Below are 21,291 nucleotides of genomic sequence, written 5' to 3'. Positions count from 1 at the left end.
ATGATCAAAAATATATATATGGGGCAAACCTATTCGACACTTAATTATTTCCACTTATACTGTTAAAAAGGAAGGATATTTTCCAGCAATAAATAAGAATGATGCACTCATTTCCTGCCCTGTGTCATTCCTAGTCCTTTCCTGATATCAACTGCATTTTCTGACATGTTAGCCAATAATATTTATTTAGTAATTGCTGCATTGTATTGGCTCATTTAGGACTGTATGCCAATGTAAGTGCCAGAAAACCCAACTAAATCGGGCTTCAACAAAATGGAATTTAGTATTTGACAAAACTGAAGGGCCCTAGGATTTACCTAGCTGCAGGCACATCTAGATCCAGGTCTACGATGCCACAGACCTGGTTCCACTAGTCTCTCTTTGTAGTGGCAAGAGGGCTGAGGCATTTTGAGATGCTACCCAGTGCCAAGGTTTACTCTGATTCACCAGTTTGCCAGTCCCTACAATAGTCATGGTGGCCAGGGGCATCTAGTGATTGATTGGCTGAGTCTGTGTAACGTGTTAAACTGAGAGGAAGAAGACTGATCTCCACGTAGGAATTATCATTGCTAGAATTAGGGAGAATGAATACCTTGGAAGCACAAGTGACAAGTGTCCACAAAATTCTCTAAGCCCTCTATCATCTATCTATCTATCTGTCTATCTATCTATCATCTATCTATCTATGTACCTATCTATGTGTGTATGTATCTATGTACCTATATATATGTGTATGTATGTATCTACCTATGTATCTGTGTATCTATGTATTTAATCTATCTCCACAGTGGATTTACTTCCTTTCTTCATTTTTTGCCTTCATAAAACAAGTATGTTTGAGCACCTATAATGTGACAGTGTTTATAATAGTGAGCGAGAAGACAGGACTCCCGCCTGCATGAGGCTCAAGGTGAGTGGATGTGAAGTGCCACTTGTGCTCATCAAGGCCTAATGGGGCTGGGATGATGAACTGTATGACGATTGCCATCTGCCAAAACTCACGGAGGATGTAATGAATCACACCTCTCTCTCAACTGTCAGACTATGGGTTGAGGCATATTGCCTGTCAAAATAGGAAAAAGTATAACATACCAATCTTTTGGCTCTTTCTATGTATAATTTTTCATAAGCACAGATTGTTTTAGCTGGAAATGATACCAAGAATAGGCCAGTGTTGAGGGGGGAAAGGGCAAGTTCTAGAGCGGGGGTCCCTCTGGTGAGTGGGCTAGCGGGACTCACAGGGCAGCATAGGGTCATCAGTGTTAGGTCTTGCGTATTTGCAGAGAAGGCAAGAGGAAGACAGCATCAAATATAAACTTTTTAAGTAGTAATTTTAATGAATAAAATCTCGATATTGATTTCCTTCTGCTCATTCATTGTAAAAATGCCTAACATGAAAATTTTGAATACTTAGCAGATGACAGTGGTAAACTTGCCCACAGGTAAATTTTATTATCTCCTTTAGAGATATAGTCTCCACCTCCCTTTCAGATTTACCCCATTTACTTTATGATTGAATAATCCCTTGCCCTAATAAGAGATAAAGACATCTTCTTGAAAAATCAACAGAAATTTTCCAGGGGCTTCAGAACTTTGCAAAGGTAAAAATGTACTGGATTATGCATCAGTGTCAGAGATGGATTTTTGAGCTTAGCTTCACAGAACTGTTACAAAAAAAAAAAATTCCAAGCAAGAAGCAAACTCCTAGTAACAACACTGTTTGTATCCCAACTTCCTAGATATCCTTGAAAGAAGGTACACATATGAACCGGGATTCTGGTTTTTCTTTTCCAGTGGTTCCCAGGAATACTCTACTATGAGATATTGGCATATTTGCTTCAAAATGACACAGAGAAGCAGTGCCTCTGTCACTTTTAGAGTTGACATCTCACCTTAGCAGCTCACCCTTCTCAGGGGTTGCGTTTTCATCTCTGAAAGGAAGCATTTCTCAGAAGAAGACATAAAACATTAATGTTGATGGATTTTCAAGAAGACAGCAAGACAAGTAACAATCTCTATTGAATAGCATTGTCGAAGCAGCTCTGAAGTTCTTGTTTTGTACCTTTCTTTGTCAGTCCCGATCAACGGGTACTTTAAAAAAAAATCAAAGCAAGTACTGAAGAAAGTTAAGAACATGGAGACTGTGTTTGCCTAGATTATCTTGAGTTAAATGTAAGATTTTGTTTTGACTTTGTGCACAGTTTTTTGAGGTTACATGGTACCATATGCCACTTTTTCTAGAGATATGGCCTTACATTGCACATTATGATCCCATAAACAGAATTCAGGAGGACAGGATTTAAAAGTAGGAAGTGTAAAGCTAAAATTATCGACTGCATATGATATGTCAGATTCCATGCTAAATGCCTCATATGTAGCGTTTCAGGTAAACTTGATAACAATTCCATGAGGCTAATACTACTATTTATCTCTTAAGGAAATGGTCTTTGGGCTCAGCAGCTAAAGTAGAGGTGCTAAATGGTGGAGATGAGGATAGAAACCACAACTCAGTGATTCCAGAGCACAAATGTCCAGGTCTGTTCATAAGCCAATAACTTTTTTGGAGAAGTTTACAAATATTTTATCAATTACTTCTAGGAAAACAACTTACTTTGATTTAAGTAGTACTTTATTTTTTTTTAATTTTATAATAGACAAACAAACCAACAGACAACTACCTTCATTGTGTGAGAAAAAGTGTACTTCTTTAAATTCAGGGTTATGAAACTTATTTTTATTTTTATAACATGAGATGTGTCAGGCTTAATCTATCTTGAGCACTAGAGTCTTACTGCAAAAAGACTCTGCTTTCTTCAGCCCACGTAATTTTCACTTCAAGCCTACTATTCCTATAGTGGAGTTAGTTCCTACTTTCCCAACCAGCATTTAAATACTCAGTCTGAAGCAAGAGACTGTCCTATTTTCACAGGCATTTCTTATTTCTGGGGTCTCACTTTTGTTATTAGACTTTCTCTTTCTTGCTTCTTTGGTTTCTGAATGTCATAGATTGTATGATCGTTTCCAAGAATGTTTGTTCATGATCTCCAGAAAGCAGATACCAAGATAGATGAAATTTAGAGGGAGAGATTTATTGAGGAGAATGCCTGGGATAAGGAGGGAGCAGGAATAGGCAGAAAAAGCCTCAGACCACAACGTAGCATGACACCTGTGGAAGGAGAAGGGGAAGGAAAAATAATTGGATAGGAAGAGCTTCAGACCATGGTGTAGCTATGGGCAAGTCTCAGCCAGCCCAACAGGGAAACTCAGACACAAGCACTCCCACACTGGGCAGAAATAGCCAGGTCCCATACCTCATATGCTCAGCTGTTAGCTAGGAGCTTTCCATGGGCAGAGTGGCCTTGACCTAAATGCTGCATCCGATTTGAAGACTCTATGGCTGGTGGCTGTCAGCTAAGTGCTGTCCTTAGAGAAGTTTCATGGCTGCCGCAATTCACCCCTTATGCTCAGCAGATGCTCTTCTGCAGGTTTGGGGACCCGCTTTTTCATGGATCCTGTTGGATGCTTCATGAGGGAAAACTTACGAGGGGACAGTTGGTGTGAGAAACTGTAGCTCCTCTCACTGGCAGTTCATATGGGGGTTGCAATTGATATGCATTACCTCCCTCCTCCCACACTTATTCTAAATTCACCTCACTCTCAACTAACACCTCTGCTGGTCTCAGTGGCTTGCCTGGTGGTGAGACTAATTTAACGAGAGGTTGGAACATCTGGTCAACAAAACCTTCTCGGGCCAGGTTGCTGCAGGTGACCTTTCAAACTCACAGCTGGGCAAGGGAGTAACCAGAGGGGTCCCACACATTTTTCTCTCTGAACCATCTTGTAACAGCAGCTCCGCTTCCTCCTATTGATCAGGGTCCATGATCTCTTCCACAGTGGAGACCTGTCTTCTTGTCTGCTGGCCACTATACAAAGGGAGCTCAAATTACTTAGGAGGCAGCTACAGCCTTGTTGTTCAATGGGACCCTTACTGTATCTTCGAGAAAGAGTATGCCCGCTTTGGAGACCAAGACTTCTAACTAGGTAGAGACCAGAATTATGAAGGCAAGAAGCACAAAACCCCTCAATGTGTCACTAGTTGTCAGCTACCTTCATTCCTAATGTCAAGTTCCCTCTTGAAGGGAGATCTCAGAGGCATATGCTACAAGTGCTGTACCTGTATTTGGTCCCCTACCTGGAAGAGGATTATGCATCCCCACATATTGTCACGTAACTTGCAGTGATTTCCTGTTGGAAGAGAATCTGTCCCCACTCCGTTGACATCAAACTTGGCCATAAGACTGGTTTTAGCCAATGGAATGTGAGTTCAACATTACATGCCCCATCTGAGCAGAAGCTTTAAGAGACACTGTGTGGTTCCGTGAGTGCTTTTCTCTCTCTGCCATGAGAACATATCTCAGCAGGGGCTAGATCCGAGAATGAAAAAGGCATGTGGAATACAGCCACAGCTGATGCACAGCTGACCCAAAGAATACAAGCAAGAAGTAAACCTGTGTTGTTAAAAATAACTAAGAATAGGGGATTATTTGTTACTTCAGGGTAACCTAACAAGATCTGAATAATACATTGTACCTTGTCTTACCTGTGATATTTTGCCTGGTCTCTGGTAAGTCTCCTTTGTCCCACTTTCTGATAACTCTGTTTCCCTGGCTGTTTCTAACTAACAGATGTCAGCTCATTAATGTCTCTAACTATTGTTCTTAATGTTTCTGGGGGTTTCTGGATTGACTACATCAAAAACATCTGGATAGGGGCTTCCCTGGTGGCGCAGAGGTTGAGAGTCCGCCTGCCGATGAAGGGGACACGGGTTCGTGCCCCGGTCCGGGAAGATCCCACATGCCGCGGAGCGGCTGGGCCCGTGAGCCATGGCCGCTGAGCCTGCGTGTCCGGAGCCTGTACTCCGCAACGGGAGAGGCCACAACAGTGAGAGGCCCGCGTACCGCAAAAAAACAAAAAACAAAAAACATCTGGATATAGTTTTTTAAGAAACTCATTAGTTACAGAGCATGGCTAACTGGCTACAGAGATCCTGATTCAACAAATATGATTAGGTATTTGTCCTTAGTATGGGTCTGGGAATTTTTAAAATCTCCACATGGTGCTATCCTAAATTCAGGAATTAGTTGTATGCTGTGTTTCATAATATTCAATTTCCTTTAGATTAATCATCTTTACTGGTCTCTTGAACCTGGGTGTACCATAGCCTTTATTGCTTACCATCAGCCTTGGATAACGGCCTTTCTATCCAACTTACCATAGCCCCACATCTTCATCCTGCATTCACAGCCTGGTCAAATTGAATTTGTACCTGAGACCTGCCATTGTTTAAAGCATACACTGAATTTCTCTTTGGAAAAAGTGTTTGTGTGTGGTGTGTGTGTGTGTGTGTGTCTATGTGTGTACACATTACATATATGAACAAAAGGATAAAGAGTTACAGGAAATTGTTTTATGCTGAAAAAATGTAATTTTGAAGCAGCAGAGCTAATTATCTGGGAAAATGTGTAGGCCCTATTTAGGTCAAAAGTAACAGAGAAATTGCTGATACAATTATTCCTCATAACTCTCATAACTGCCTATGTGCATTAATACATGCATAAATCCCCTCACGTGGATATGTTACTGGGAATGACTGTCTAAATAATCCTCAAAGCACCTTTTATTCAGTAATGTGGCAGCAGAAATAAGGAAAAGACATGCAAAATGATTGAGGCAAATTTAGATGAGATCAAATATTTCATCTTCTATGAGAAAGATTGTCACAGTCATCACAAATCAATGACAAATCTTCCCATTCCATCACACCCTGATCTCACCTCCACCACACCATTCTGCCTTAAATTCTTACTGATTTTTCACAAGCCATTCCATCTGAATTTATTCTAGTTTAATTTTTTGTTGATGTTCTTGAAGAAAGCACAGAACGTGAAATAGGTGAAAACACTACACGGATTTAGGATACTGACTACTACGATGTGAAAACTTCCACTTAGACATTTGCTTGATTTCATTCATGCCTCTAGGTATCCACTGCTCCAGTTAGTGCACTGATATTTCTTCATTTTGCTTTGCAAAGATAGTATATCTAGTACCTGAATATCGACTCATAATGCTCAGAAAAAAAAATGAAATAAATATAAAAAGAAAACATTTGTGGTTGAATAGCAAGTTGTGATCAGAATTAAATACCAGAATCAGAGTCACATATTCTTGTTGAATCCTTTCTGGCTCTATTCACAAGGGTCATATAATTGTCATAACTCCTTCAGCGAAGGGGGAAAAACAAATATTTACCATGATTTTTCCCACTGGAATGTAAAATGTATGACAAACATTAGAGTCATGAAAGATACAATAAAGAGCCAGCTAAAATTAAGATTAAAAAAAGGCCCCAAAAAATTTATATCTGGAAAGGTAGATTCAACAGGCTTCCAAAATTCATATACTCAAAGACACTTTTTTACTTCATACATGTCTAAGAAAGTCAACCCAATATTTCTAACAATTCTTCTTTTTGTTTCCTTTACTGGTGAATGAGCAAACATGGGGAAAACTCTAGAAAAACCTCTCTTAAAAATTCATATTGACATTCATTTCCTTTTTCTTCATAGAGTCACCATTACTTAATAGAATAGAAAGGTGCCCAACAGTCATTTCCTATATGATTAACTGAGCTTCAAGCTGAGAGAGTTTTCTTATATATTTTAAAATTTCTGTTCAAACTTTCCAATGTAAAACTTAAAAACCTTACATTTGGAAACCTTGCATACTCTGAATAGGACTATCCTAGGATCGGATGAGATTTTAACTCTGGATACATCTCTTTATCAGATGCTGCTATTTGATTCTGTGAGACTAATCTATTAGTAGAACTAAGTTACTAGTGTAACCAAAGGATTCTGGAAACCCGAGAGAGATTAACAATTATTCTGTTGATTTAAGCAAGTATTTTCCCCTTCCTTCCTTCCTTCCTTCCTTCCTTCCTTCCTTCCTTCCTTCCTTCCTCCCTCCCTCCCTCCCTCCCTCCTTCCCTTCCTTCCTTTACCTCCTCTTCACTTCCTATCTCTCTCTCCCCCCTTGTACTGGTAACAGAACCCCTTTTGTTGTTGTTGTTGTTTTGTTTTTCCCTCTATATTAACTAGGTAAAAGTAAAAAAAAAGATCTTGATGAAGTGGAGAAGAGTTTCAAATGCTGCCCCCTTGACCTCAGTCATGTGTCAAAAGTCTATGACATATATACACTACTATATATAAAATAGATAACTAATAAGAACCTACTGTATAGCACAGGGAACTCTACTTAATACTCTGTAATGGCTTATATGGGAAATGAATCTAAAAAAGCATGGATATATGTATATGGATAACTGATTCACTTTGCTGTACACCTGAAATTAACACAACATTGTAGATCAACTATACTCCAATAAAAATTAAAAAAAAAAAAAAAGGCAGTCTACAAGTCACTGTCACAAGGAATTCTTTTTTCCTTTTTAAGCCACAGACAAGATTTACCTGAAAGTAGAGAAAAGCAATTGAAGATGAAATGTGCTATGTGGTAGCTTTTTTTTTTTTTTCTTTAGAATACTATTTTGAGAGTATGTGGATACTAGGATACCAGAATTTCTGATTATGATTAAATTGTATTTGCTTTACTGTCATATTGAATGCAAAAGCATAGAATATTTTCATGTTATTGGAAACGTTTCTTCACCAGTGTCAAGTTAAAATGTGAACTATCAACAGTTATAGATATGCTTGTGCCCATGATCTTGCACATCCTGGCTCACTTGGCGCGGGTTTCGTCTTTCTTTTACAGCATAGGTGGAGAAGTAGGGCGAGGCCACGAAGGAACTTACGTGGGCAAACACTTCCGCATGGGATTCATGACGATGCCCGCTCCTCAGGACAGGCTGCCCCATCCTTGCTCCAGTGGCTTCTCTGTGAGGTCGCAGTCGCTGCACTCGGTCGGGGGCACAGACGATGACAGCAGCTGTAGCTCCCGGAGACAACCACCCCCCAAGCCCAAGAGGGACCCCAGCACCAAGCTGAGCACGTCGTCCGAGACGGTCAACAGCACGGCGGCCAGTAAGAGCGGGAAAGGCCCCGAGCGGAACGAAGGTAAAACCCGCCAGGCCCTCTTCACTTAGAAAGAAACTTCAGGCCACGTGTCTGGGTCCGCATACTAACCAGCATCTGCCTTCCTCCCTGGGTCGCATAGTCCTGTCTCCCTCCCCCTGAGTCTTAGAAAAGAGGAATCCAGGGGGGATGGCTATTTATCTGGGTGTTGTCAAATGACACCCAGAAAAATGTATTTAATTTATAGCATCGGAAAAGGAAAGCAATATATGAGTTTTCCAGCTCCCTTTAAGCTTTGAATCATTAGAAAATTATCTTGCCTAGCAATATGTCTAAAATTTATATTTTCTTGCTTTTATTAGTATTATCTGTATGATTATAGAAGTATCGTGATCATTAGGGAGCTTTGTAATGCAGGAAAATATAAAGAAGAAAAATTGTAATCATCTTTAGAAATGATCATTTTTTTAACATTTTGCTGTACTTCCTTCCAGTGAATATGAATTTATGCATGTTTGTGTGTACGTTTGTAGTATACACACACGTGTGCACGTATACATATTAAAGTCTCTACTTCAATCTCTGTTCTATTTCTACCTATATTTATATTTTTCCTCAGCCATGAAATACATAAATCAAATATATCTTAGTCTCCTTGCTGGTCTATGATTATAAATTAGGTCAGGTTAACACTATATCTCACCAGCTCTTTAGCCTTGCTTGAATAAATAAGTTTCAGCTTTCCTGAGTTTTTCCTGAGAGTCCCTTGGTGGGAGAGTAGTTGCAAGTGTGTTTTGATACAGACGCATTCAGATTTTTGTGTGTCAGTTGTGGAAAATGCTTCAGGGTGTCCAGTGCTGCCAGTGACCAACTTGAGAGCATGGCTGTATGAGGTCCCAAGGTCTTTCTCTTACCCTGTCTGTCCCTGACATTCTCCCCAGTTGGTTCCCCTGAGCGCCCAGTGTTCCAAGTTTCCCAGTAGCTTGCAGCAGAGAGCGGAAGCCAGGTGGTCCTTTCCTCAACTGGGTAGGTTTCTTTGTCACCTGGGCTCACCAGTCCCTCACAAAAGCTCCCTCATCTTCTGGTCTAATCCTTCTACCGAAGCTCAAACCTAGTCCATGAGACGAGTGCCCAGGAAGCATGTACCATCTTTTCTAATAGCCTCATCTCTCCTTTCTCCCATATTGGTGTCCAAGTGCCTATTTAGCCAAAAAAAAAGAAAAAAAATCTTCAGAGTATATTGAAGAATACAAATAAGTGCCTGGAGATGGAGCGAACCCATGCATTCTATAGGGAAAATCTCCACTTATGCTCAGTTTTTTCCTACTTCACATATATGTAAAAATACATCATGAGTATGTGTTTGTGAGATTATATGTGTGAATAACATGTGTATATGTATATTTACAGAATCGAAATCCTAGTGTATAGAGTTCTGTGTTTTATATTTTCAGTTATTTTCTTGTGACTATTTTCCATGGCATTCAGTTTGTTGGGAAACACCATTTTTAGGAGGGGCATATACATCATGATACTTTATTTAATCATTATCTCTTTGATGAGGTCTTAGGTTGGTTCCAGTTTGTTTTGCTATAATGAATATCACTGCAGTGAAGATGGGTGTGTGTCTGTGTGTCTGTTTGTGTAACTCTATTGTTCCTCTGATGTCTTGGAACAGATTAGAATTCTGAGCCTTTTTACTCATGAGTCAAGGTCATCAGTATGTCCTTCAACTTGTAACACATTGATGTTTTAGAGACAATTTAGGTGTTTCATTTACTTGTTAATAAACTAAAAGGCTCTAGAGATCTGCCTTCTGTAAATTTTAAATATTGTTCCTAAGTTTCCTCTGCTATTGATATATTGTGCCTTTCATTTCTCTTTATATCCTGTGATCTTGTTTCCAAAAATCACCCCTTTCCTACTTTTACTGCCAGAAAACTGCATAATTATTTACATTAGATTGTTTTCCAAAGCAGGTTACTGGTTTGGAACAGTGGTCTCTGAATGATGAGGACCTAGAATGATTCAAGAATAAGGAGGAATGAAAGACCCATCGGAAGGGGAGGGGAAAATAAAACAGACAAGGCAAGCAGACAGTAAGGAGTGTGTTATCAGGAGCGTAATGCTCCTGGAAACATTCCTGGAAGCAGTGTAACGTATACACTTCCGAATAGCACCCCCCAGGAAGGGGACCTGGGGCATTCAAAGTAGACACATGTGGAAAATCATGATTGTCCCACAGAAGAAACATTTGAGTGGTGATTCAATTGTCTTAAGAATGAACTTATTACCATTCATCTGAGATGCTGTAGGTAGCTAATTCCTGAAGTAGAGAAGCTCATAATTCTTTCAGATCCCTTCTCCATCTAAAGATCTAAGCCTCTAAATAGCTAGTTATCAAACAGAAGACAGCAGCTCTGTTATCTTTATTCCTTCTGAGGACAGAAGGGGAGACAGTGAGTAAATTACAGCAGCAGCAAAGACTTATCTCAGACTTGGAAAACTACTTTGTGGTCAGTGAGGCTTATTAAACATTAGGTTCACGTTCAACATCTTTCCTCAGAAGGACCTCTAAGGATGGGTTGAGAAGCCTTCAGCTGTAGTGCTTCTTTGAGGGTGGCCAGTGGACCAGATGGACTATTAAGATTCAGTGCAGAAATGGTCAACTTCTGTGGAAGAGTGATTCTCAATGCAAATTTCACCTTCTCTTCAGAACACTTAATCAAAAGACAATTGCAAAACTGGATATATTCAAATCTCTTCTACCAACTTATGACTTCAGTAACAGGAGAGAATCAAGGCTCAGTTGAGACATGGGAAAAAATTCTTGAGTCCAAATGCATGCATGCATATGTGTGTACTTAAAGCCAAAATTATATAAATATATAGATTGCTCTTTTATGAATCCTCAATTCTTTATAATTGTGAGTTAACTGGAGTTCATTACGGAACATATGTTTCCTTTACAATTTTTCTAGCTATCAACATTATAACAAAGATGAAAAGTGACTTTTATAAATCTTGGTCTGTCTTTTCTTTTTACATTAAATGTCAGCAAAATCAAAATATTGATTCAGTGGCATTAGAATGATTTCCATGGTAACCAGCTTCTATTTAAGTAGGGGCTTATGACTTCCTTGTGGCTAAAAGTGAAAAAGAACTGGACCTGTAGCAAAACAGCTTTTCAGAGTAGGAAAAAAATAGTTTAGTTATGAATACAACCAAAACTCACATGCCAAGAAAATTATAATTTAGCTTTTAAAAATTGTAATTCTGTCATATTGAAAATATATATTTACTATTCTATTTTAGGATCTTTTATAATAACACCTTTAAAAACATGTACAGTAGAGAAGATAAATTGATCATAAATATGTGGTAAATATTTTAATTGCCCTTTGTATTGCTTCAGTGTGATGCCTGCTTAGTTTGAGGAAAGATCAGATGAAATAATGGGAGTTAACTAGAAAGGAGGAGAGGCCTGAGAAGCTGTGTCTTGTGTAGGATACAGAAAAGGCAGGAACCGTGCAAATTCTCATTCTGCGTTCCCATTGCTCAGGTCAACACGTATCCCATTTACCAGTAGCATCATCCCTAGAGATGCTCTGTGGTGCAGGCAAAAGAGGCTGTACTTAGAATCTACAGACCAACATTGACTTTGGGCCAGTGACCTAATGAGACTCTTTCTTTACCTTTAAAATGATTATAAAGCACTGAAAACTGATCATACTGCCTCCCTCACAGGCTTATGACAAGCCAGTGGGCTAATGGCCACAATGGGGCATGATAAAAAGAAATTGCTGTACAAATGTAAGTTCATACAATTTTAAATGTGTACTTACTACCTATTAATAGGCTTGAATAACATGAAATTTTAGTTTAGTGTAGCATATATATTAAAAATAAATAGGAGATATAAGGCCTTTATTAAGTTGAGGTTGGTTCCCTCTATGCCCACTTTCTGGAGAGTTTTTATCATAAATGGGTGTTGAATATTATCAAAAGCCTTTTCTGCATCTATTGAGATGATCATATGGTTTTTCTTCTTCAATATGTTAATATGGTGTATCACGTTGATTGATTCACGTATATTGAAGAATCCTCGCATCTCTGGGATAAATCCGACTTGATTATGGTGTATGATCCACTTAGTGTGTTGTTGGATTCAGTTTGATAGTATTTTGCTGAGGATTTTTGCGTCTATGTTCATCAGTGATATTGGCCTTTAATTTTCTTTTTTTGTGATATTTTTGTCTGGTTTTGGTATCAGGGTGATAGTGCCCTCATAGAATGAGCTTGGGAGTGTTCTTTCCTCTGCAATTTTTTGGAAGAGTTTCAGAAGGATAGGTGTTAACTCTTCTCTAAATGTTTGATGGAATTTGCCTGTGAAGCCATCTGGTTCTGGACTTCTGTTAGTTGGAAATTTTTAAATCACTGTTTCAATTTCAGTATTTGTGACTAATCTGTTCACATTTTCTATTTCTTCCTGGTTCAGTCTTGAAAGATTATACCCTTCTAAGAATTTGTCCATTTCTTCTAGGTTGTCCATTTTTTTTGACATATAGTTTACAAAACAGAAACAGACTTACAGATATCGAAAACAAATGTATGGTTACCAAAGGGGCAACGAGGATAAATCAGGAGTTTGGAATTAACATACACACATTACTATATATAAGATAAATAACCAACAAGAACCTACTGTATAGCACAGGGAACTCTACTCAATATTCTGTGATAACCTATATGAGAAAAGAATCTGAAAAAGAATGGATATGTGTGTATGTATCACTGAATCACTTTACTGTACACCTGAAACTAACACAACATTGTAAATCAACTATACTCCAATTAAAATAAATAGGACAGGAAAAGAAATATATTTAGTATAATGAGGAAAACATTTTTATTAAACTTCAAGTACTTCTAACACTTTAGACTCCTTTAAAAAATTTAAGTATTCTTTTTTTTAACTTTTTTAATATATTGGAGTATAGTTGATTAAGGGTATTCTTTTTTTGAAGTATAATTAAGGTATAACGTGTTAGTTTCAGCTGTATAACATGATTCAATATTTGTATATGTTGCATAATGATCACCACAATAAGTCTAGATAACATCCATCACCATACATATCACCTATTTTTTGTGATGAGGACTTTTAAGATCTATTCTCTTAGCTACTTTCAAATATGCAATACAGTATTATTAACTGTATTCACCATGCTGTACATTAAACCCATAGAACTTATTTATTTTATAACTGGAAGTTTGTTCCATTTCACCCATACCTCCCAAACTAAGTATTCTTAACTTTCATTTGTTTTAAGCCATTCTCAACTCTTAATTTATGATAACGCTTCATGATTGTCTTTACAAAACAATGAACTGGGATAGTTCTCCTGGTTTCGGAGCACAGGCTCCGGACGCGCAGGCTCAGTGGCCATGGCTCACGGGCCCAGCCGCTCCGCAGCATGTGGGATCTTCCTGGACCGGAGCACGAACCCGTGTCCCCTGCATCGGCAGGTGGACTCTCAACCACTGCGCCACCAGGGAAGCCCCTATCTCCTGGTTTCTGATTTCACCTTCTAGAGATGTTTGGTAGAGTCGTATCTATGAATTAAAAATTGGAATACCTGCAGGAACATTTGGAATCTGACTGTCCTCAAAAACTTGAACTGTGTGGTTGAGCCAGAACCAAAGGAAGGCTAAGTTCATTATAGAATCACTGCCTTAAAAACAAAACCAAACACAAATCCCTCTCTCAAGGTTACCAAACGAAGTAGATTACAGCCTTCAGCAATGTTACTTTTCATGCCGCCATTTATTCTGCCAATGCTTTGAGTGCCTACCTGGTCGTACTGGAGATCCGGTGGTGAACAGAAGTGGTCCTTTCTTTCATGTTACTTACAACCAATTTTGTTTCCAACTCTCCTGCTTGGCCTGTTTCCCTCTATCCATATCACAAAGCAAGCACTGATGCACAAGAATCTTTTCTAGAAACCAGAAAATCTGGCATGATAACTACGTGAGCATCCTCCATGTTATTAGTTGTTTAGGTCTGGAAGAAACAGCTTAACACATTCTAATAATGTGGGTTTTTTTTTTTCCTACAAAGAGTATTTGTTGCTCTTTCGCTGTTCAGTGCTAACAGTTTAAAGGTGCCTGAATCTGATTTTGTACCAATGTACAGCTTTGTAAGCAACCTGTGAGCATTTGAGGAGAGAGGAGGAGAAACAAGTTGATTATGCTTTTTACTGTGGGGAATTTACAGGTTTACCAGGTCAGAATTCCAGTTTGGGAACCTGAATCAGCCCTAGTCAGGGCCAGCCATAAACTTGATTTTGCTTTCTCGATGACTAGCCCAGATTTCTGACCCTTCCAAGTACTCATATAAAAATTTAACACTTCCCTTCATGACTCAGCATGACATATTAGCAAAACATGGGCTTCAGAGGCAAACAGACATATCAGTGCTGCCAACATTTAATACAGTGTCTCTCACAGCCTCATTTTCCTCATATGTACAATGAGAATAGCAATCCTGGTCTTAGGTGGTAGGTGGAATCTTGTCCAAGATATTTATTCAAAATTCCCCATTCCTTGGTATAATTCACCCTGGATATTCCCTGGAACTGACAAACCATCAGTGGCCTGAAGATGGAAGGGGCCATGTGGCATGGAACGTGGGCACTCTCTAACAGCCGAGAGTAGTCTCTGGCTAAAAGCCAGCAAGGAAACAGGGACTTCAGTTCTATAACTACAAGGATCTGAATTCTGCCAACAAGAATGGGCTTAGAAGTGAATTTTCTTCCAGAACCTCCAGACGAGGACCTAGACTGGCTGCCACCTTGACTTCAGCCTGAGCAGAGAACCCGGCCTTCTGGGTTCTGGCCATGCCAAGACTTCTGATCTATAGAACTGTGAGCTAATAGAGTGGTATTGATTTTTAAGCTGCTCCATTTATGATAACTTGTTACACAGCAATGGAAAAGTAATCCATTTTACCAGTTTGGAGGCAAAAAAAGTGGGGCAAAATCCATTAGCAAAGCACATAGCTGAGAGCCTGCAGAATAGCAGATTCTCAGCACCCTGGCTGCCCTTCCTCTCAGCACTGGGCTGTATTTTCGGATAGCAGAGGGTAGTCAAGACCGTGCTGATAGCGTTCCAGATTTCCCAGACCAGACCTTGAAAGTAAATGAGATGATAGAAGCTCAGAAAATGCTGACATATTCGGCCTCTCGAGTATCTGCTTAGCTCTTTCTGAATTTGTTTGGATCTTGTCTCGAGAGGTATGTCCTTTCTCGCCAACAGTGTTTGTTGTTTCAAAGGGCTCAGCGATGGCTTTTCAGTGGTGTTTTCAATGACCCATTTAAATGACTGCAACTTGCAGGCTTAGTGCCTTTTTTCACATAACAAGTGGCACTTGCACATCACAGTGTGCTTTCTAGAAGTGTTCAAAGCCCCATTTAGCACCACACTAATAAAACACAAGGGAAGTGGGAACAAGCTCTCAAAATTTCCATCGTTTTGGCATTGGGTAGTGTTCTAGTGTTTTGTTTCATGGGATGAGACATGGGGAATTGTCATCGAAGGCCCACATTCCTGGGTTTCACTTTCCAGGTTGACAGAATCAGAAGCTGCTAGGCTTCCTGGTGTAAAAGCCATCTGTCATACCAGGCTGCTCAGACGGAGACAGAGCTGTACATCTAGTGTGTGATCTTTTCCTAATGTACCCTGGGACCTATGAATAAAACCGTTTATAAGTCAAATCATCTTTCTCTTGGTCCTGGCCATGGCTATTGATTCTAGTCCAAAGAACTCCCCTGCCTCTATATGGTCTCACTCAACACCCTTTTAGTAGCAATCTGGATTTGGCCTCATTTGTCTCAGTGTCTTAGATTCATAAGAGAATTTTTATCCATGTTGTTTGGCACAGATGGATTCTTCCGTGAGAAACCAATAAGCTCAAACTTCCCGAGTGTCTGTTGTGATCAGGGCATTAACTGTGAAGGTATTCTGTTGCTGTACAAGTTGACACAAATTTTCTGGCTTAAAATAATACACCTTGATTATTTCACAGTCTCTGAGAGTCAGGAATCTTCTCAAGGTCTCCCAGGGCTGCAATCCAGGTGCCAGCTGGGGTTGGAGTCTTGTCTGAGGCTCAGGGTCCTTTCTTGCTCATGTGGGTATTGGCAGAATTTATTTCCTTGTGGTTGTAGAACGCATGACATCTTACTTCTTCAAGGACAGAAGGAGAAAGTGTCTCTCTCCCTTTGATTCTCTCCCTTCAGGGAAGGCCTACATGTTCTCTTAAAGATCTAACCCAGGATAACCTCCCTTCTCATAAAAGCAGAGTCAACTGATTAGGAACCTTAATTACAGTAGGAAAATCCTTTCACCTTTTTCCATATACTGTTACTCAGTCATGGGAATAAGATACCATCATATTCACAGTGCTGCGTGCACTCAAGGAGAGGGAATCATACAGGGTATAGGAGTCTTGTGGACCAGCCTAGAATTCTGCCCGCTTGGGGTGATATAAAGGAAAATATGCATATATCGCTTTCCCAGGAACTATCTAACTGTCTAGTTAGATACTTAAGAAGTCAACGAGTGGAAAGTTAATTAGCAATGCGAAAAGCAAACTATAATTCAATGGAATAATGTAAATACCACAAGACATCTAAATAATTGGTAAATAAAAAGGGCAAAATATAACTCCCTTCCCCATTTCTCTCTTTGTCTTTCCTTTTATCCAAATAAAAGAAGTCATCCCTGCTGCAAAATGCCTGAATTATTATTTTTGAGTTGAAAGTGAGAAAATCTCATTTCTCTTGGCCTCAGCCTTACCAAAGGCTCATGGAAGTCTTTCTCATGGAAGACATGAGAAACTATACTCCTCAGTCTGGCAGCTCCCAGGCCAAAGGAATTCTGGAGCATAAAGATCTAAGTAAATTATTGACACCAAAATGGTGCAAATATGAAAAATTGTCGTGTGTATAAATGTCAGTGTACTTGATCCTCACTGCCGATTTGCCCAGCTGGTGAGCTCTTTTGTTGACCCAATGGTCTAGCTTGACCCAGCACAGTTACTGTCCCCTAAAACCCCTGATGGATGTGGGCTAGATAATGCACAGCATGTCTGATGTGGTGAGGATGCTCCCCGGGGCTTTGGCCTGTTGATTCCTCCAGAACCCCAGTATTGTAGGGATTAGTGGCGGTAATTCATACTAAGTACCTTCCTGTCCTCTGTCTACCTGTTGAGTAGCATTTTGACGACAACATGAGACTATGTGTTCCTAAATTATGCAACTTCTGAATTGCAACAATATCATCAATTTCCAGTTATGGGTAAATAGACATCAGAAAGCATATGTCCTCAAATGAAGAAGAAAGTACTAAATGTAATCTTCATTGCAACTTTCCTCATGGTCCCTGTTTTTGTTGGGCCTCAAACTTGGATAGAGATTTATCTCTTCTGTGCATTTATACTGAAGCATTAGGAAGTAATATAGTGAATTCTTAAATTACTAATTACTAATATTTTGTAAGGAAAATGAAGGAAAGGAGTTGATAGCTGCCTGCCTTTCTTAAATGGTCTCTACCTCCTTTAGCTCTCTTCTCTACAAAACTGTCACCTCTCCTCTGTTTCTCTAGACTTCATTCTGGCCACTGAATCCTGAAGCTGAGAACGTCATCCTTAGAAGGCAATTCAGAGCCTCCTTGCACTTAAATAAGCATGTTCCCTGGGAGTTAAGCCAGCCCTTTCCCTATCTTTCCAACCTCAGTCAGTATCCTTCTGAGGGTATTCCTGATAAAAACATCTTCTCCCATTTGGTTACATAAAGCATTTGATATTTTACCAAACAAGTTAAAATGTAATTTTTGTTTTTAAAATTGGCATAATCTCCTTTATATCTATACTGTCCACTTCATAGATTTAACAGTAATGGGAAGGAGTCTTTCCAGTGGGTGAACTTTCCTCAGGGCATGCTGGAAATTGGATTAGCTCATTTCAGAGGAATCCAACCTTGACTACTAATCTTACCTACTTCTAACCTTGACCCAGTGGCCTCTTCAGCCACTGTCCTGCATGTCTCCTTCCTTGTTCAGCCAGGTTCTAAAAGGCCTTCTGCATGTCCTTGCTCCATGTCCGCAATGCTCATTTGCACCAGATCCTCACTTTATTACCGACTCCATCTTCACTGTGCCACTGAATCCAGTCTTGGTTCCCATCTCAGTGGCTTCCTGCTATGCCCATCCTTTGCTGTTTCTCGTCAGCATTTTAGACTATTGATCGCTCCCATATTTCCTAAATCCTCAATTCCTCTGTTTTTCATGCACGGCTCTCTACTGGTTTTCTTCCTCTGACTACTCTCTAAATCTCTTTGAGGGTATCTCTCTTTTTTTTTTTTTTTTTTTCCGGTACGCGGGCCTCTCACTGTTGTGGCCTCTCCTGTTGCGGAGCACAGGCTCCGGACGCGCAGGCTCAGTGGCCATGGCTCACGGGCCCAGCCTCTCCACGGCATGTGGGATCTTCCCGGACCGGGGCACGAACCCGTGTCCCCTGCATCGGCAGGCAGACTCTCAACCACTGCGCCACCAGGGAAGCCCATCTTTGAGGGTATCTCTTGTTCTGCCTGATTCTTAAATGATGATGTCTCCAGACTCTGTCCTTGGCTCTTACCTTCTACTCTATATTTGTTGAATAAGTAAGTGATGAATTCTACACACTCTCCGAATGTCTGACTGCATCTCTGGACCCGCATCTCTCTGTAGATGTCACAGACTCTCCAAACTCATCATATCTACATTGACCCAGCAGTTTCCTCGATGTTTCCTATCCTGATACTCAGCTTAGAAAAGCAAGAGCTTTATCAGATTGCTCTCCTGACATCTAATCAGTTATTAAGAGTAGCCAGTTCTGCCCCTCGTACCTCTCCTGTCTGACCCTCTCCATCATTTGCACTCTTGCTCTCCTATCTCAGACCATCATCATTTCTCACCTGGACAACTGCTCGGGCACCTCACGGGTCTCCTTTCCTGCAGTGTCACCTTCTCACATCCATCCTTTTTACTACCTCCAGAGAGGATTTTCTCACATGCATGCCTGATCGTAGCACTATTCAGCTCGTGATTTCATCAGCTCATGGCCTGTTCCTTATTTAACCGATAAAAGCACAACACTTTAGCATAACCTTCATTGTCTGGCCCCTGCCAGTCCCCAGAGCCACATCTCCCACCATTCATGCCTCTTGTAGCATTCCCAAACTATATAATTTTCTCTGAACAAGGCAAAATTATTCCTGCCTCTGTGCCCTTGTGTGTGAAATCCCGTCTTTCTGGAACGCCTTCTCCAAATTAGTTTCTATGGCAAACTTCCACTCATATATCGAGATACCAGTGTAACTGCTACCTTCTCTGTGACAATGTATATAAGCACATTTTTTTCTGTGTGTACTTTGTGTATAAGTCCAGTATATCTATTGTTATATGTTATTCTAAGTATTTGCCTAATTTTTGTATCCTAATGAGTCTAAACACTCCTTAGAGATGTGGACCTTTTCTTATTGTCTTTGCACCTTCAATGCCTACCACAGAGTAGGGCTTAATATTAAGGTAAAGTTGAAGGAGTACATTTTTAAAAACATGCTATTTCATAAATGAGTCTTCCAGAAGGCTAATTGATACGAAGAGCCGTTATACTTTCAAGCATCTTTAACGTAGAAAGAAGTTTAGGCATTTGGAGCGCTTAGGGGAAAAGCACAGTGGTTCGTGATCCTCAGGGAGCAAGTACCTCGGCCATCCGTCTACACTTCAGTCCCAGCTTTGTGTACGATACCGTAACCAGGCTGAATGAGTTAAAAGATGAGATGGTTCTGCTTGCTCCTAGGTTTGTAAAACCTTATAATATACTTCCTCCATTGTTTTACATTTCTGAATCTTGGTAGGTACACAAATTAATTATGGGCAGTGGCGAAGAATACTGTTGAGAAGCTGTAATATGTTATTGTCACCATGTACCCTTTAGTTTATCTTCATGTTATAAATCAAAAATGTTCTGCCTGTGCCCTTCAGATAAGGTTTAAAAAATCAAGTTTCTCAAGACGCAATAGAGAACTGAGATTTCTTTCCCTTAAATGACTTCTGGAAGGTGTTTTCTCTTTCCTATCCTTAAATATTTTGGGATTTCCCTTAGCCATTTACGTTACAGTCTTAGAGGCCAGGTATGTTGTTCCAGATTAATTCTGTGTTTCCATTCTGTAGGCATCTATCTTCTGAGCAGTTCTTCACTCTATTGTGAAGCAGAGTATGTAAAGCCATTTTTTTAAGGCAGAGTGACTGCATGTGTGCATAAATCTTGCCTTTAATTGACCTCGACAAAGCACATACTTACGGCAGAACGAGTGCTTTGACTTTATGGCCCTGTGTCTGTACTGAAAGTTTCTATAATATGTATTGCTTTCTACATTTTTTCTTGTTAAGTGGGAGGGTAGTGATTTAAGACAAGCTCTTTTAAATTTTTTTTGCTATTAATGTGTATTAAATTAAGTTGATTATATGGAGCAGAACATGGGAACACATTGCCCTTTGGAAATCTCTGCTTTCTGACAACTCCATCTAATGAGAACAGCTGAAACCTAAGAAGAATAAAAAAAAAGCTTAGGAGAGCCCAACTCCTTCTCTCACTAAGGCTTGCGAATTTTATAGCATATCAATTGCAAGGCTTTGTTTTTTTTTTTTTTTAAACTTGGTATAAATTTGTTACTAGGAGCAATGAATAAGCCTGGAAAAAGGAAAAGCAAGGACTGTTTTACTGATACTAAGGGGAGAGAAACAAAATTTAAAGAATTTATATATTTCGTATCAAGTCAAAGAGCATCAAAAGGCCTTGATTATAATTAGCCTCGTTTTACTTTCAGTGTTAGTGTGAGAGCCCTGAGGATGTCATTAGTAAACAATTATTTGTTGAGTATGTGCCATGTGCCAGGCGCTATGCTAGGTAATAGAGAAACAGGACAAATATGTTATATTCCCTAAAAAAACTACAACCCAGGGAGGGCCACTGATAATTAAACAGCCAGTCACAGTGAAGTGGGATCAGTTTCCTGGTGGGGGAAGTACAGGGCCCATTGTGTGAGCATAGATCAAGGGCACCTACCCCAACTGGAAGAGTCAGGGATGGATT

General features: G+C 39.8%; 1 protein-coding gene across 1 annotated transcript in view; it reads left to right on the top strand.

Annotated features, from left to right (window-relative positions):
* Positions 1–21,291, top strand: part of NYAP2 (neuronal tyrosine-phosphorylated phosphoinositide-3-kinase adaptor 2) — a 251,838-nt gene that overhangs the window by 87,506 nt on the left and 143,041 nt on the right. The window contains exon 2 of the mRNA XM_033859646.1: positions 7,837–8,138. Within this exon, the coding sequence (XP_033715537.1) occupies positions 7,837–8,138 (302 nt within the window). The remainder of the gene's footprint in view (positions 1–7,836; positions 8,139–21,291) is intronic.

This window comes from Tursiops truncatus, chromosome 7 (assembly GCF_011762595.2).
Source record: "Tursiops truncatus isolate mTurTru1 chromosome 7, mTurTru1.mat.Y, whole genome shotgun sequence".
NCBI lineage: Eukaryota > Metazoa > Chordata > Mammalia > Artiodactyla > Delphinidae > Tursiops > Tursiops truncatus.
The sequence above is the reverse complement of the archived record's forward strand: the minus strand, read 5'-3'. Positions and strand labels throughout refer to the sequence as shown.